The sequence below is a fragment of the Nicotiana tomentosiformis genome, chromosome 2 (genome assembly GCF_000390325.3).
Source record: "Nicotiana tomentosiformis chromosome 2, ASM39032v3, whole genome shotgun sequence".
Taxonomy (NCBI): domain Eukaryota; kingdom Viridiplantae; phylum Streptophyta; class Magnoliopsida; order Solanales; family Solanaceae; genus Nicotiana; species Nicotiana tomentosiformis.
This window is the reverse complement of record NC_090813.1, coordinates 121,239,868-121,258,406: the sequence shown is the minus strand read 5'-3', so window position 1 is coordinate 121,258,406 and position 18,539 is coordinate 121,239,868. Positions and strand designations below refer to the sequence as shown.

The 18,539-nt window shown below is 33.4% G+C and overlaps 1 protein-coding gene across 2 annotated transcripts; it reads left to right on the top strand.

Moving 5' to 3' along the window:
- Positions 1-12,479: 12,479 nt before the first annotated feature.
- Positions 12,480-18,122, top strand: LOC104116991 (probable inactive leucine-rich repeat receptor-like protein kinase At3g03770). 2 transcript variants are annotated; one of them, XR_004512285.2, is made up of 8 exons: positions 12,480-14,300; positions 14,376-14,509; positions 15,053-15,296; positions 16,336-16,547; positions 16,634-16,659; positions 16,890-17,001; positions 17,334-17,712; positions 17,923-18,122. XR_004512285.2 is itself a non-coding variant. In XM_009627962.4 (7 exons), exons 1-7 carry the CDS (start codon positions 12,947-12,949, stop codon positions 17,556-17,558), a joined length of 2,307 nt encoding a protein of 768 aa, XP_009626257.1. In that variant the 5' UTR covers positions 12,480-12,946; the 3' UTR covers positions 17,559-18,122. The 2 variants fall into 2 exon arrangements, 1 of the variants encoding a protein (XP_009626257.1); XM_009627962.4 differs by having other exon boundaries at positions 17,334-18,122.
- The last annotated feature ends 417 nt before the right edge of the window (positions 18,123-18,539 follow it).

Below are 18,539 nucleotides of genomic sequence, written 5' to 3'. Positions count from 1 at the left end.
AGTCTTGAATGTTATCAAGCTCGTCTTTCTCGTGCTTTCAACAAAAAAGATTCGCTTGAGGTCCTTCCAAGTTGGCGATCAAGTTCTTGCAGTAAGAAGACCTATTATCGCCTCTCGCAAATCCGGGGGCAAATTCACTTCAAAATGGGATGGTCCATATGTTGTGCAAGAAGCCTATTCAAGTGGACCTTACAAGTTAGTTGATGCAGATGGTATGAGAATTGGCCTAAATCAATGGAAAATTTTTGAAAAGGTATTATCCTTGAAGAAGACACGCTCCTTGACGCAAGAGCCTGAACTACATGTCAAAGCACTCCTCATCGCACGAGCCTAAACTACAAGTTATGATACTCCTTAACACACGAGCCACGAAACTTCTCAAATCCGAGTCAAGTCTTAAAGTTTTAAATCTCCATGAATTCGAGCCAAATCTTCAAATTAAAAAGCTCTTCAAATTCAAGCAAAGTTTTTAAGTGAGAAAGCTCTTTAAATTTGAGCAAAATCTTCAAATTGAAAAGCTCACAAAAATCGAGCAAAATCTTCAAATTAAAAATCTCTTCAAATTTGAGCAAAGTCTTCAAGTTGAAAAACTAACCAAAATCGAGCAAAGTCTTCAAAGTTGCAAAGCTCTTCGAATTCAAGCAAAGTCTTCAAGTATAAAGCTCCTCAAATCTGAGCAAAACTCTTCAAGATGTAAAGCCTCCAAAATTGAGCAAAGTCTTCAAATTTCAATGCTCCACAACACATGAGCCTAAACTGCAAGTTGTGAAGCTCCTCAGAACGTGAGCTAAATCTTCAAACTGACGCTCCTGAATATACAAGCTTACATTGCATGTTACCATGCTCTATATCCCACGAGCTTAAGCTGTGTATTACTTCTTGTTTGCACGAGTATAAACTGCATACAAAAAAGATTCACACTTTTCCTGAACTATGTTATGATTTGGTCCTCTTCACCGAGACTAAGCTCAGTCACATAACTTTTTTTAAAAGAAAGAAAGTCGTGGCATGATGTGATCATCAAAATTAAAGTTGGGGCATCACATTGATTCTTTAAAATACAAAGGCGTACAATAGTATTGGTAAAAGGTCTAACACATGAGGAGTATTCTCCCTTGAAATACCTCTAACTACTGTGGAACCGCTTTGATGAGCTTCAAGAATACGAAAAAAAACTAAGTATGTGCCTCTGATGAATGAGCGATTTCCCTACAATGACTGCCTGAATAAAATTCTTTACAACAGATGGATCTTGGTGCATCAATGGTCAGCTTACTCTGGCTGGGGCATCGTCTACTAGCTCTGCATACTTACCAAGCTGCAAAAAAAAGGGATACCTTAATATGTCTCGCAAGTCATAGGGAGGAGGCACTTCAAGTACGTCTCTAAAATGCAAAAGGAAGTTGTTCGATGTCAAATCTTGAAGGTTGAGGCACTCCATGTAACACGCCGCCACAAGCTTGAAGGATAGGACGCTCTATGGACTTATTCGTTAAGTTGCAAGAAGGGGTTGTTCTACGCTGAAGCTTGAAACATAGGACGCTCCATGGACTTTTTCTCCAAATTGCAAGAGGATATGGTTCCACGCCAAAGATTGCAAGATAGCTGCTTCACATACTTGCTCGCAAAAGATGCAAGAGTAGTACTCCAAGTGTCTTGCCAAGCTACAAAAAGGGGAGATACACCACGTACTTACTCACCAAGGTTGGAAAAGGATACTCCAAATGTGAATCTCGCCAAGTCGCAAAGGTGGGATGCGTCACATGCTTTCTCGCCAAAAGATTATTCCGTCAAAGCCGTGAGAAGGATTCTCCATGAACTTCTTCGCTGAGTTGCAAGAAAAAATCATACACGCCAAGGCTCGATGGATGAGAAGTTCCACGCACCTCCTCACCTGCAAAAGGGAGAGTGTTGATCATTTACTTCTTCGCCTGATCTAGGATGGAGGACTCGCCAAGGACTTCTTCACCAAATTGCAAGAAGAGGACTCCATGAAACTCCTTCAAAGACAGGGACGGAATGCGAGCCGTGATACAGACACACTCGAATGATTGTGTGTTTGCCAAAGCTCGACTGAAAAGGTGAATGCACCAAACTGTTGTCCGCCAAACCCTCGGCCGAAAAGGTGGATGCGCCAAAGTTTTTTTCCTCCAATGCAACAAAGATGAGGATGTGCCAAGCTTCCCCTCGCCAAACCTGAAAAGAAAAAAAAAGTATGCTGCCCAAACAAACAAAAACCTCCTGATTTCAGAGCTTGATTCAAAAAACTTATTATGACCGGATCAAAAGAGGTAGTGCTTCACGTTTCATATGTGTTGTAGCTCTCGTATTATTATTTTCACCGGTATAAACGGCTCGTGATTTGGACCCTCTTATCTCGAGATATGAATTTTTCGGCAAGAGTGCACAAAGCTGAAAGAGCCAGCATGTCGGAACTCGTCGTGTAAATTCTGAATAGTATCTGGGACGATGTAGGAGCAATCTGATTGTGATCTTTACAGAAGTCGTAGTTCGGGGACTCTAGTTTTTATAGCTACAAACGGCTCTTAATTTCGATATTCCTGCACCAAGATATGAATCTTTCAGTGAAGGCACGCAAAGCTGAAAAGTCTGAGCGCGGCAGAATATGAAGCGAAGATTTAGAAATACTCCTAAGACAGTACAAAGCGAATTTGGCTTCAAATTTTTGATATGTTGCAGCACTCCGTGTTTAGTGTCAAGGAAATCAAGCGGACTGCAATTCGTACGCTCGTACACCAGGTTATAAACTTTTCTATGAAGGCGCGCCAATCTGAAAGGTCAAACGCGGTAGCACCTGAAAAGAAAACTCAAAATATTACCTGAGATGGTACAGAAGGATTTTTGCTCCAATTCTTGGATATGTTGCAGTTCTTTGTGTCATGTTTTAGGAGGATCGAGTGGCTCGCATTTGCGACGCTCCTATGGCAAGATATGAATGTTTTCTCGCAGATGCACAAAGTTAATAACTCCAGGCACCTTCTGCAACCAAGGAAAAGAAACGTGACTCACTGATTAAAAATAAAATGGAAAAAGAAGAAGCAAAAATCGTGGAGACGAGTTGCTCACGGGTGAAAACAAAGAGCCGGTGGTGCTTTTCCCCTGGCACAAAGAAATTTCCATATAAGAAAACGAAATTGCCATGTCTAATATGGAATTCTGGATTCGTACCGTTTGCACTCCAAGAAAGAATCCATTTAAAAAAAAGGAAAGAGTATTGGTGAAACCTTTGATTCTCGTAATTGATCATCTCAAATAAGGAAAGCTCTAATGTCAAAGATGATATTCAAGGTTGAAGCAAATCAAGAGTTTCCAATACGTCAAATTGAAGGCATATTTGGCTAGTTCAAAACATTAAAGTTTCGACCACTGTGTTTGACTAGTTAACTGCAATTAGCTCTTAAGTGGGCTATATGGTACTTCAAGTCTCGTCTTCAAGTTTCGTCAAACCTGCACCCAACAAGCCTGACAATAAAATTTTATTAAATTTAAATTCATAAGAAATTTGGGTTTAATCTCAAAATTAAACATATATTAATCCAAATAAATATTATGAACTAGTATAATTATGTTAATTATTTAAATCTAATCAAATTGATTTAAATAAAAGCCCTATACTATTGGACTAGCCCATTAGTTGGCCTTCTCTCAAATGTGTCAACCCATGAGCCCCAAGTCTAATGGCCCAGTAGGATTTTCTTGGAGGCTACTCCACCCCACACCTATATAAAGGGGTCAAAGGACAAGGCTAGAGGACCAAAACAAGTAAGCAGAATGAACGGCTAAAGAAGCTCTGAAGAATAGCATCAAGGTCTCCATCCACATCTGCAATCTTCGTCTGTGGTCAAATCCTAAAGGCGGGCTCAAATCATAGACGGACGGCTTCAAATCTCAAGATCAAGCTCTCAAGCTCTTGAACCATCATTCGTGAGGAGAAAAATCAGAAGACTACATCTCTTTGGATTTAAGATAATTTAGAGATTGACACTCCATCACTTGAAATCGAATAAAATATTTGTCACTATATTTCTTGTCGTGACTAACGAAATTTAGTTGTTACAGTTGTCTTTTAGAAACTAACTGTATTTGGACTTTGCATTAGATGTCCATTGCAAATAGTAAATTAAAGTTACAATCGATTATATTGCAAAACTATGTCGCAAACATCCACATGAGTGTTGAGTCTACCTCCATTATGTAGATTTTTTAATAATTGAGTCAAGCGACTAGCTTTAAACTATTGATGGTACTATATTAATAGTAGTAATAAGAAAAAAGAAAGAGAGTACAAGTATAAGGTGGCATTTGTTTAGAAAGCTGAGTTTTAAACCCACATTTAAAATTTTCCAACCAAACGCCACCGAATTTCTGAAAAAAAGAAAAAATATCTAAAAGTTAACTGAATGTAACAAGGGGGAGGAAAAACCAACAAAGGTAAAATCTTTAAAGTAACATGAAAGAGAAAGATCAGTAACATTTTCATTCTAGTTCTACTCTCAGAGTAAGGTTGGATCTGTTTTTAATATTCTAAAATTCTTCTGGTTTTAGCCTTTGAGGGATTAATTTTGCTTTAGAAACAAATTTTACTACATATACTTTTTAGAACCACTTAATTACTTGTCTCGAATTCACATGCTACAAAAATGTATGCCAAAAAAATGAAACAAAAAAGAGACATTTCAACTTTGCGCATAAAGACATATGTTGATCAACAAGGGTTGAGATGGTAAGTATTTTTTTTTATTCTCAATCAGATGTTTTGAGTCCGAATCCTAAGTATGTAATCGTTTTTGTTAGAGAATATTTTACTCAGAAATATAAAAGTTTTGACGCAAATTCAAATTCAGTCAGCCCCAATACGGATACCGAACACCGAATAAAAAACAAATTAAACAAAATAAAAACATATGTTGTCTGTCATACCATGACTAAAGTTTGAAGAAAAAAAGGGTCACTTCCACAATTATCATAATCAAATGAAATTACAAGTTTACAACATTTTTTGCTTGTCGTTTGTTATTTGCGTTGTAGTTTCTTTTTGTTAACATAGTTAATTAGAGGGTGTTTGGCTAAGCTTATAAACTGGTCAAACTAGCTTATAAGTATTTTTCGGCTTATCTACGCGTTTAGTAAAGTTAAAAGTACTTATAAGCCACGTGCTTATAAGTCAAAAATAAGCCAAAAGCCATAAGTTGGTCACCCCCAACTTATGAATTTTTAGCTTATAACCACTTTAAGTTTGACCAAGATTTTTTATTATTTTATCCTTAAAATATTCTTCTTTAGAAAAAAAATACTTGCATCGATACTCACTGCCTCAAGTATTGTTTCAACCTAAACCCCGCCTCTTAAAGTATTGAATTCTCATTGACTATTTAAGATAAGCAAATTCTCTATTACTTTGCATATTTGTATCTTTGTGATTGTGTATTAATCTTTGAACTTTATGTAATAAATGAGGACATATTAAAATTTTTAGTGTATTGCATTCTAAGTGTTGTGGTGATGAAGATAATGTTTGTTTCTCTTCAAATATTTTGTCCTATTTAGATTTATTTTTTACTGAGAAACTTTTGTCAATGTATTAACTATTATAACTTATAATTATATGCTTATCATAAAATAAATTATATTTATCATAAAAACTATCTTATCTAAGCACATTTGTATTTAAAATAAAATGACAAATAGAATATTTTGTATTTGAATCGATTTGGAATCTAAAATTTTGAAGACATTACGCCCTTATTAGTGTAAACAGTTATAAGGTTATTTAAGTCATTTTAACAGAAAAAGATCTTATCAGCATTTTTTTTATCAAATACTACAATAACTTATTATTAATTTCAGCATTTATATCCAAACACGTAACTGCTAATTTATTAAATCAGTTTCAACACTTAAAAATGCTTTTCAGCACCTAATGCTTATCATCTGATTCAAATCAGCTAATCCAAATAAGCTCTTAATGTGAGACAGAACTCGATCACAGCAACTTTCTGCCACTAAGATTCGAATTCTTAGCATAAATGCGTTCTTTTAAAATAATATTTTATATTACCTATCACATACGACCATATCAGAAAATTATTATATTGATAAATTACCTGTAAGGAATATACTTTTTTTATGGCACAGTTAATAGTTTATCCTAGATTATCATTAGACCGCCAACTGATTTGTGAGGAATCTAAGGCATGTGAAACTCGTAAAAAGACACAAGTAGCAATCAAGTAAATTAGGAGAACAAAGGTCCAAATAGCCAACTTAGAAAAAGTTAAATATTTAATAATGGTAATGATATATAATACTCCTTTCATCACTCAACAAGGGAATAATTAGTTGTCAATAAGGAGTGATTATATTCATTTCTTTTGTTTTGGGTTTTGGAGAAATCTTCTCATTTTTATTCACTAAGCCACTGATTGCAAGATTGAGTCTTAAAATTAAAGTACTCATATTAACATCACCAGCTTCACTCCTTCACTTACTATTCTTTGAAATGAATCGATGGTTCTGCACATTATTCTGAAATAAAATGGACAGAAAAAAAAAAATAGGGCATAAAGTCTCAGCACTTAGAAGAAAGAAAAAAAACTTATTTGTATCCGCCAGTGTCACACAAAATCAGTGAATAAGAAACATAAATGCGTCTTATGTGTGTATATATTTTTTTCCAGAATCATATTAAATATCTACTTTCACTATAGTTTGCAACTCTTAATTAAAATTAAATTATTTAATTTCATACAGACATCAAATAGAGATTTTTTGAAAGTAACAATTCCATTCAGTTCGCTTTCGAAAAATTTGCTAGTCGCAAATTAGTTAGTTCTGCACCGCCAGCAGCCTCAACTCAAAGGCGCAGGTTGATCTTTCTGGTTGCGGCTGCATTCATTTGTTCATATTCAACTTGACACGTGAGCTTACTCAGAGGCGGATGTAGCGTAATTACGACGGGTTCAATTGAACTCATAACTTTTGATGCAATGTATAAATTTATATATAAAAATTTACTAAAATTTCAACCACGAGTGGATATAAACTCATAACTTTAAAAGTATAACAAATTAAATATTAAAAATCTTAAAAATTGAACCAGAAAATTTAAATTCTGGATGACTAACTATTTTTCGGGTAACCATGGTCTATGGAGATTGCAACGCATCGTGGCAAATTGGCAATGCCTGACTTTACTATTGTCTATTTGTATGAAACCTTTAATCCAAACAAGTGGTACCCTTGCTATCACAGCAAATGAGTAAAAGAAAGGTGGCTCGTACTTTCATGTGAAATTTGCATGTAATTTTGAACTTTTATAGAGCACTGAGTCTTATGGATTAAGTGAAAGAATAATTAAAAGATGCGGAATTCACAGAAGTGAATAAAAGAATAACATGATAACTATAGTATAATGTATTATAACAATTAAATTAATTTGAGGTTGTGTATTCTTTAAAAGAATACCCTATAAGGCTATAAAAGCGTATACATAAAAATTTAGGACCTGACATAAGATGCCTCGGCGTGGAAAGACCTGATTTTTTTAATTCCTTTATTTTTTGAGTTTGGTGGGATTAATTTTTTTAAGAGCAGTTTTATGGGATTGGGAAAGTGTTTAGGGTATAATATGTTATGTTAGGTGGTCGCTTCCCGAAAGAGGAACACGTGTAAATTAAGATGAGTGATAGCCAAAATTGGAGCCAACGGTCCTGTCTATCACATGAAAGAATAACACTTATAAAGATGTAATAAATAATCTTCGTCCGATAATATTTAATGGAGAATATTCCATAGCATTAAGTACGTTGCCCGTTATAAGGAATTTGACATTTATGTTCACCGTTATATCTTTATCAATAACCTTCATAATTGACATTAAAGAAGGACACGATCCTAGAACCTCCTTTCCTAGACGTATCAATAAATAGTAAGTTATGTTATCATTGCAAGGACACGAGTTTTCTGGCAAACTAATAGTACAATTTACTCAAAGTTCTAATCAATTTTATCTTATTATTTTCTGATCTTGTTGTTATTACTATTGCGCCCGAAGGCATCACTATCAGAGTCTTTATTTCTGTCATTTTGTCTTTTTATCAATGCTAAGTGTTATATATTTCTTCAATTATTTTGTTATTTCAGAATCAAATTAATTTATTTGTCTAAAAATCACGTATAAATTCAACTATACCGTTTTACGGATACACAGAAAGTTGAATTGGATTGTCTGTAACACGTGGCCTCGTAGTCAGAACAGACTGTAGAGTGGTCCTTTTTCAATCAGCTAAAGTTTTCTCTCTTTCTAGAAGAGCACCCGTGTTATACAATCCCTTTGTCAAATTGACTAAAAATATTTATTATATAAATTTAGATATATTTTTTAAGTTTTTCAAAATTAAATTTATATATTTAGAAATTATATAAAAAAAACACTATAAGATACAATAATAATAATTTAAATATTTAAAATTTATTTGCAAACGTTCATTTCTTTTTGAAACTGAGAAAGTAGTATGCAATTTTTTCTTTTTTGGGTATTTTCCTATAAAAAACGCGTATGATTTACACTGCTTTACCAAGCCCCAAAGTAATATCTTTTGCTAATTTTGAACATCTTTTGCTTAACATCTTGAAGGAGTTACAATTATGAGTCAAAAACCTCAAATGACAAGTGACTTAAGATTAGGGGTCGTTTGGTAGAGTATATAAGAATAATGATAAATATGATGTATTAGTAATGCTGGTATTAGTTATGCTGACATATGTTTTATCCATTATTTGGTTTGATGTATTAAAATATTGCACAATTTCTAAAAGAATTGTTTGTTGATAAAAATACCCTCATAACCCCTCTATCACTTTATCTTTTTAAAAGAAACATATGTTGATGAATGTTTTTATATAAAAAAAGTTTTAAAAAATTATTTGATTTGTCTACCTATATTGTAATAGAGAACTTAATATTTATTTATAAAAAAGAAAATATGCTAAGTATTTATTTATTTACCAGGGATATAATTTTATTTCCCACTTTCTTGGATTATTTCAAACTTGCATTAATATAATAATATATTTTAATCAAGCATGAATTTTGAAGGATAATTTTGTCTTAATTAAGTTAATGCATGCATTAAAACCCAATGCATTGTTAATAAATGATTTCTTATGCATTACTTATGCATATGATAATACCAAATAAGGTGTATAACTAATGCTTGCATAACTAATGCATAAGTTCAAAAAATATATCAAATAAAGTATTACTAATGCACAAAGTTTATGCATTTATTATTTTAACTAATGCATCCTACCAAACTAGGTGGGGAGTTCTTGAAGGGAGGGAACCGATGGTCTATCGGAAACAACCTCTCTACCCCAGGGTAGAGGTAAGGTCTACGCACACACTACCCTCCTCAAACCCCACTATTGGGATTATACTGGGTTGTTGTTGTTGCATCCTACCAAACTACCCCTAAATCTCAAGGACAATTAAGACAAGTGAATTACAAAGTTTTTTTCAAAAAAAATATACGGCAAAGGGCCAAATATACCCTTGTATTTTCGAAAATGGTCTAAGAATACCCCTCGTTATACTATTGGGCTATATATACCCTTCCCGACTTCCCGTCATACTTTGGAACAAATATACCCTTATTTTGGATAGAGTGCCACGTGTCAGCACCAGATGAAAACGACACATTTTTTTTACCCGATCAGTTTTAAAAAACCCACCATCCGACTCGTTTTAAAATTCAATTTTTTTAAAGCATATATTTTGTAAAAAATATTTTTTTTTTGTAAAAACTGGAAAAAAAAGAATTTGCAAAATATATATTTTTAAGTCTTTTAAGTTTTTTTAAAGTATTGTTTTTGTAAAAACTGAAAAAAAATTATTTTTTTAAAATGCTTTAAAAACTGAAAAATATATATTCTGTAAACACTGAAAAAAAAGAATTTGTAAAATATATATTTTTAAGTCTTTTCAGTTTTTTTAAAGTATTTTTTTTGTAAAATGAAAAAAATACATATGCATTAGTTTTAAAAAAATAAAAATATTTTGCAAAATCTTTTTTTTTCAATTTTTACAAAAAAATACTTTAAAAAACTGAAAAATATATATTTTGCAAATTCGTTTTTTTTCAGTTTATACAGAATATATATATACAAAATATTTTTATTTTTTTTAAAACTAATGCATATCTAGTCCACTGCTTTAGGAGAGTCTTTTTTTTAGTTTTACAAAAAAAATATTTTTTTTCCAGTTTTTACAAAAAAATACTTTAAAAAAACTGAAAAGACTTAAAAATATATTTTGCAAATTCCTTATTTTTTTTCCAGTTTTTACAAAAATAAAATTTCAGTTTTTATAAAATATATGCTTAAAAAAAACTGAATTTTAAAACGGATCGGGTAAAAAAAAAGAAATAAGTCGTTTTCATCTGGTGCTGACACGTGGCACTCCATCCAAAATAAGGGTATATTTGTTCCAAAGTATGACGCGAAAGGTATATATAGACCAATAGTATAACGAGGGTATTCTTAGATCATTTTTAAAAATACAAAAGTATATTGGACCCTTTTTGACGAAAAATATATTGGATATGAACAAAGCATCAATAGCTGACAAAGAGGGGAAAACACAGAAGTGAGCTCATTAGATTCAATCTCAACAGTAGTAGTCAAATTATACATAGGCACTAATCATTAACCTTAAATTTAAAAATTAAAGATGATAGGGAAAAGCGCCAACTATGTGAGCAAGTGCAACTAAAGTTTTTTTGTTTTGTTTGGAAAAGCAATTATACCATTTGCATGGAAAGTGGTAATCTATAGGAGTAGCTTTTTATTTAGCTTTGCTTCCAAAGGATCAAATTTGAATATATATTATTCTCTCCGGTCTACTTTAACTGATTTTTTAGTTATTTTTTTGTGGTCTATAATTTTTGATTTTTTCAGATATAAAAAAAAATTAACTTTTTCTTTCCAAAGTTATTCTTGGAGTAAATAGCCTATGAGTAATTTGTTATATTTACAACGAACAAATTAAGGTTAATATACAAAAAAATCACTTAGAGTGGAGCAAAGAACTTGTACTCCACTAACCAAAAGTATTGTCATTAGGTTTTGAACTTCGTTGACTAATTTGTCAAAAACCATGTGGTTAGATTAAATAGATTTGAAACACTAAAATAGCTAGTACACCCTTCTTCTCAATTTGCCTGCATTCATTTATTTTTTTGTCCAACAGACTAGCATTTTTCATATTTACAAATTATCTCGGATTTAAATTTCAATTTCAGCATGAAATGACTTGCTTTTTTAAAAATAAAAAATAAAAAATGGCATCTTCTATGGTTCATTCCGCGCAAAAAATACATTGTTTGATACAAAGGTAATTTTGAATTTATACATTTTTAACTTATGTGACAAAAGATCCTGTAAATTCCTAAATTTTATTGTGTTTAGTCAAACAAAATTATGCGATTAGAAAGAAGGGAGGAGTCTACTTTTGGAAATCGTTTTCATTTGTCTGTTTTGAAAAATGAAATTGAATCTAAACCAACCACGTTAGATTTAATATTTAGAAATGTTCCCAGAAAATTATAAAACCAAACACATCAGAGTAGAAGACATCTAAACCAACAACCTTCTAAAAAAAAATTACTAGTAATAGTAACAATTCTCCGACTCTACTTTTCATTTTTAAGTGTGAAATTCGTGGTAGGTTAATTAATACAAATTTTCAATGCTTATACGAGAAGTGGTGGGATAGATGATTCTCAACTCCCGTATGGCCATAATATTTTTTAAAAACTTATTTTCAAAGAAAATTTTAAAATATTGTTTGGTTAGAAAAAGTGATCAATTTTTGAACGAGATGAATTTTTCAAGTTTCAAAAAGTAGTTTAGATTAGATTTTTTAAGTTTTCTACTTACAAAATTTCAACTTCTTTTCAAGTAAAATTTATATCCAAACTCCAAACGTAATTTCAACCAAATATTTTTTAATTTCTTTTTTAAAGTTTCAACTAAATTTATATTACGCTAGCTTAATTATTTTTTTTTTTAATGAATTTAGAATTGGAGGAATTTCTGATAGATAACATTTTTTCTTGTGGCAGGAATTTGAATTAGTCAAGTTGGAATACGATGATTAAACAAAACCCTCCAACCATAATATAATACTGATTCCTTGTAGTAATATATTAGTATTTCAACAGCTAAGGCCAAACAAACCTTCTTTCTGCTAGCTATTTAAAACTGTCACACAGAGTAAACTATATTAAAGACTGTACTGGAGTGAGGAAGAGTTGAAAATAGTATTCGATCCGTTTTAATTTATATGAATATATATTTTTTTAGTTCGTATTTAAAAAAATAACTATTTTTTCTATTTAAAAATAATTTAAAGTATTTTTTATTTTCTTAAATTCCGTAATCAAATGAATTCACATAAATTGAAACGGAGGGACCAGTAATAAGAGCCATTTTCAGAAAGAACCGAACCGGACGGACGGTCACCACTCACCATTAATGGCAGAGACCTCAGGAAACCCGCGATAGACCACTCACTCATTTTCTGAATTGAATGCATGTTGCAATTAGAGCCTTCTTCTGTCGGGTACTCTTATTCCAACTACTTCTCCATTGTATAACCTTTTTTCTTCTTTTAATTCCACCTTTTTAGCCGTACAAATACCCATTTACATTAGTTTTTCATTATAGAGCTCTCTCTTGACTTGACCCCAGAATGGTTTTATTATTCTTTTTGTTTTCTACTATCTTTTTCTCTTCTCCCAATATATCTCTGCCAGGAAAAAGAAAAACATTCCTTTGATGTTCAGTTTAGCTTGTTTTTTTTCTTTTCTTAATGGGTATTTTTCAAGATTTGCATTTCTAGGCTCCATTTGAAGAAGACTGTTAAATGGGGTGGTTAAAGGTATTTGTCACAGTTTTATTCATGTGGGGTTTCTTGTTCCAAAACACTCATCAGTTAAGGTCCTATGAAAATGAAATTCTCCTTCAGTTAAGAAAGCACTTAGAATATCCAGTGCAGCTAGATGTTTTGGAGAATTACAATGATGAATTTTGCAATTTGGGTTCAACGCTGAATATGAGCATTATTTGCCAGGATAACTCTGTTACTGAGCTCAAAATCAAGGGTAATAAGCTAGTTAAAGTCAACGAATTTCATGGAGTTGCAGTTCCAAACAATACCTTATCTGAACATTTCTCCATTGAATCTTTTGTTACCACTTTGACAAGGTTGAGTAGTTTAAAGGTTTTAACTTTGGTTTCATTAGGCATTTGGGGACCCTTACCTGCTAAAATTCATCGGTTATCGTCCCTTGAAGTTTTGGATATGAGTTCAAATTTTCTTTATGGTTCAATTCCATTTGAGATGTCTACATTGGTGAAGCTTCATACTTTGACATTAGATGGAAATTTTTTCGATGATACGCTCCCTGATTGGTTGGATTTGTTGCCAAATATCACTATTTTAAGCATGAAAAATAACAGGCTGAAGGGTCAAATACCTACTTCAATTACTAAAATTACAAGCCTTGCTGATATTGTTCTGTCTCACAATGCACTTTCTGGTGAATTACCTGATTTAAGTGCTTTGTCTAATTTGCATTTGTTGGATTTAAGAGAAAATCATTTGGATTCTCAACTGCCACCCTTGCCACATGGATTGACAACTATTCTGCTTAGCAATAATGCTTTCTCAGGTGAGATTCCGGAAGAATTTTGCAAATTGAATCAACTTCAACACTTGGATTTGTCGAATAATGCTCTTACTGGAATGCCTCCAGCTGATTTGTTCTCTTTGCCAAGTATTAGTTACATGAATTTAGCATTTAATGTTCTGAGCGGTTCGCTTCCTGAAAATCTCAATTGTGGGGGTGAACTTGGTTTTGTTGATATTTCTGATAATAGACTGGTTGGTGTGGTTCCTTCTTGCTTGAACACCAGTTCAGATAAGCGAATTGTTAAGGTTAGTGGAAATTGCTTGTCTGTTGATACCCAATATCAGCATTCAGAGTCGTATTGCAAAGAAGCAAATTTGGCAAAGAAACACAACACAGGAAAAGAGATAGCGATATTGGTAAGTGTTGTTGGGGGAACTGTGATTTTTGTGGTGTTTTTGGCAGCTGTGTTTCTCATCTTCTGTAGAAGACAGCATGCACGTCGCAATGTGGATCAGCACGTGTTTCCCAAAGTTGTGCATGCTAATGCGCAACCTAATATATCTGCTGAGCTCCTGGCAAATGCTAGTAAGTTGTAGTTTGACTTCATTTTAAACTTCAACTCTAAAAAGGCAGATTTTCTTTTAACTTATTTTACCTCAGGAATCATTTCTCAAGCGGCAGCACTAGGATCACAGGGTGCCCCATCTTATCGGGTGTTCTCCATGGAAGAGTTGGAAGAAGTGACAGAAAACTTTAATAAATCAGCATTACTCGGTGAAGGCTCCATCGGAAAAGTACTTCTCTGTAACTATTTATGCTTCCTAACTAATTGTGGGGAGAGGGCATAGGATATTGTTTCCTTGCATGTATCCTTTCAATAGTCATAGTATGTTTTTCCGGAAAAAAATATATTTTTGCTAAAATAAGTTCTCATCCATATGATGCTTACTAACTCGTATCAGACACTGAAATGGATGCACAAGTCACCAAGATAAGCAGTGGATTAAACAGTTTTTTTTCTTTCTTCCATTTATGATGATTATCTATGTGCATAAATGTAGTACTTCTTTATATATGCATCTTGACTCTGCAACTAAGTACTCCCCATATAATGGTGGTCAAGTAAAGAGTAATGCACATTTTGATTTGACACCCACTGAACTTAATGTCAGTTAATATTAATGAGAACGCCCTTGCATCGCTTTCGTAAAGTGCATGTGCAGTTAGTCGATGCTTCTTCAAGCCCTTTTTTTTGTTGTCCCAAGCCATTTCTTTTTGGGTCTTAAAGGTGGACAATTTTGCTTAGTTAATACCATTAACATTTCTCTCCATCTCAGATTTACAAGGGAAAATTAGAGAATGGAACTCATGTTGCTGTAAGGGAATTGAATGTTTATAGAAGATGCACTAGTTGGAACCTCAAACTTCGAATGGATTTGCTATCAAAGTTTCGCCACCCACATTTAGTTGGCCTTCTGGGTCACTGCATTGATGGTGGAGCGCAAGATGACTCAACTGTCCACAGACTTTTTCTGGTTTATGAATTTATTCCTTGTGGAAATTTGCGTGCTCGTCTTTCAGGTCAGTGGTATAAATGTTTTAGTACGAACATTTGCATAGACATATACAGATATACTTGATTGAATATCAAAAGGTACAGGCATATTGCTGGTAGTTTTTGTTGGAGGAGAAACACGTGAATTCATTGCTTTCTTTTGTAGTTTTTTGCCAGTGAGAATAAATGCAGCGTTATTGGTATTTTATAAACATGCGGCACCAAAAGTTTTCTCACCAGAAATCATCAAGTACCATAAGTAGAGGGGTCAAACAAAGAGAACTGCGAGTCTGGTGATTCTGTTTTGTGCATGAGTTCATCTTGGAGCGCTCATGTTTGATAATTCAGAAAGTTTGTTCATGAATCATGCTTCTGCTGTCCAACGTAACTAGAAAATGAGAAGGAGTACTTTTAGATAAGTAGTCAATAGCAAGGAGAAAGTAACTTGATGGAGTACTTGTTGAAATCCAATATATGAAAATTAACACAACTGTTGCAGTTATTGATATTCATGTTCGTGTCACTTTACATTTACTTCATCTAAGAGTGATTAATGATTGTTGATTTGACTCTTTAAGCCAAATACTAGCTGTTCAAGACTCACTGCCTCAAAACACCTTTTAGTAGGAGGAGGCACATTATGCTAGTCGAGTAAAAAGTATTTTTGATTTTCAGGATCGTCTGGATAGTTTCTTTCCCTCTGTTTATCCGAGCTTTAGATCTGAAACTTTACAACGAAGTGAAACGCATTTACTGTAGTTGAAGAAGCAATCTGTGTTAGCATTTCATTTATCTATAGAGATATAAGCAATCTATGTTAGCATTTCATTAATTTATGGAGATATACATGTATTATTTACCTGTTCAAAGAATTATAGATATATATATGATCATATGTTCTTTGCATGGTCTGTTGGCTGACACTTGCACTGCAAAATGCTTTGATACCTATTTTTTTTATTTTTTTTTATTTTTGTTGTTATTCATTTTTATCTATCCTGATATGTCCAATGAACTATAGGGAATACATGTTGAGCTTGTGTAAATCATCATGTTTACTTGCAGAAACTACTCCAGGAAAGGTCCTCAAGTGGTCAGACAGGTTGGCAATTCTGATTGGTGTTGCCAAGTCTGTTCACTTTCTCCACACGGGCGTAATTCCTCCTTCATATGGAAATAGCTTGAAGACAAACAATATACTGCTTGACGAGCATCAGATTGCAAAACTTAGTGATTATGGAATGTCAATCCTTATGGAAGAAAGTGAAAAAGTTGAGGTATGTTAAAATGATATTCAGATGATCAAGGTTATATGTTTTATGGCGACAGTGTAATATCTGATACTGATAATTTCCTTTTTCAGGCAAAAGGAGATGGCTACAACTCCTGGTATGCAACTCTTTCCTCAAATAGAATTGCAGAGTAGTCTGTTTGCTACTTGTATTCCTAGTACAACTGTGATATATATTTTCCTTTATTGCCTCTTCTGATTATGGCATCCCTTAGAGGATAGATGGAGATGCTTCTCAATGACAGTTCAATCATGTCGAGCAGAGGCATCTATTCTCAACTATAGCTGTTGGTAAGATTCAATTTTGCTGCATTTTTTTCTTATGCAGGCACATGACAAAGAAAGAAGATGATGTGTATAACTTTGGTTTCATATTACTGGAGTCGCTGGTGGGTCCTATAGTTAGTGGAAAAGGAGAAACATTTTTGCTTAATGAAATGGTACGTGACTGCTAATTTTGATATGCAACTCCTTTCTCATTGATAGTAGCATATATTGTGAATCACAAACTTTCTTTCCATCTCTTGCAATATGGAGTAATTTACAAACGTAGTTCCTGTTCAAGACTCGGGTTGCTGTGAATTTAAAATAACAGATCCCGAAATTCACTTAACACTCGTAATTCACTCTGTAGCTGACACAAGATTATGTTTGCGAAAAGATTTAAATTTTCACTGGTTCCAGCATGTCAAAAGTTTGTAGTTTTATCGAGTATGTGACACCTACTTTGAGTTGGAAGGTAAGCAGTCAGAATGTTCATTTTGGATGACAGGCATCCTTTGGTAGCCAAGATGGTCGGCACAGAATTGTAGATCCAGCTGTGCTAATCACTAGCTCGCAAGAGTCTTTGTCAATTGTAATATCCATCACCAACAAATGCATAGCTCCTGAGTCACTGAGCCGCCCCTCGTTTGAGGATGTCCTCTGGAACCTGCAGTATGCAGCTCAAGTCCAGGCTACTGCCGATGCAGATCAAAAATCTGATGCAACTACATAGTCATGAGGTATTCAAGAAATTCAACCGCATCTCATCAGGAATATTTGCTCATGGCATGAGCCCCTCATGCTGCTGTCTCGAGTGGTAGTTGAGTTAGCTGACTTCACTATGGTTGTGGGAGCACAAAATGAATGCGACCCTCAGCTTCATTCATGTACAAGCTTCTTCTCCTCGTTACCTTTTCTTTGTATAAAAGTGTAAATTCGTCGATTCTTTGAATTTTAGAATTTAGAAGTAGGTGATGTTCCAAAACAGACCTAGCCTTCACATGAACTTGTATTACCTTCCTTCAGAATGGATAGAAAAGAAACAGATTTAGCTTAATGGCTATCCAACCTCAAAATTGCCCTTCATTCTTCTGCAGGGCGATACATTGCGATATATCGAAGTCCCAAATGGCAAAAGAGGAAAAATCACGGAAGCAAGATACTGTGATTGTACTACTCTAAGATTTCTGTTTCCTCTTATGTTATTTCATGCTTAATTTGTGTATTTAACTCATAAACTGTCGCTGTTATCAATAAAGGAAAAAAAGGCAGTACAAAGATCTTTATCTGTTCATCATGTTGATGAGAGTGGATTCTGAAATCATTAATCTGATACTGTATTTAAGAAAGTCATTACTGATCCAGTTGATTAATCTTCATCTTCCCTTATAATTAGTCTCCAGAGCGACGAAGTCCCCTCCAATTTACAATCCTATCCTGCTTCTCCTCAATCCCTTCCCCTTCGAAAGACAAAAATTAAGTACTGTACTTTTCTCTAACTACCAAAAAGAATGGCACTATTATTACTTAAAGAGCTAAACATGTATTTTTAACTATGAAATTATTATTATTATTTTTAACTACTCCTATAAAAGATGGTAACTTATTTAAAGGATAGTTGCAATTTCCAATTACTAGGTGAATTTTAAAATTGAAGGATTGGTGGTTGAATTACATCAAATTATTCTGAACTCCTCATTTTTGTCTTGTTTTT

Excerpts from the sequence above, each read along its gene's own strand:
- LOC104116991 (XM_009627962.4), top strand. The coding sequence starts at position 12,947 with ATGGGGTGGTTAAAGGTATTTGTCACAGTTTTATTCATGTGGGGTTTC. Across the intron at positions 14,301-14,375 it reads TGAGCTCCTGGCAAATGCTA|GAATCATTTCTCAAGCGGCA; the intron begins GTAAGTTGTAGT and ends ATTTTACCTCAG. Across the intron at positions 16,660-16,889 it reads GGAGATGGCTACAACTCCTG|GCACATGACAAAGAAAGAAG; the intron begins GTATGCAACTCT and ends TTTCTTATGCAG.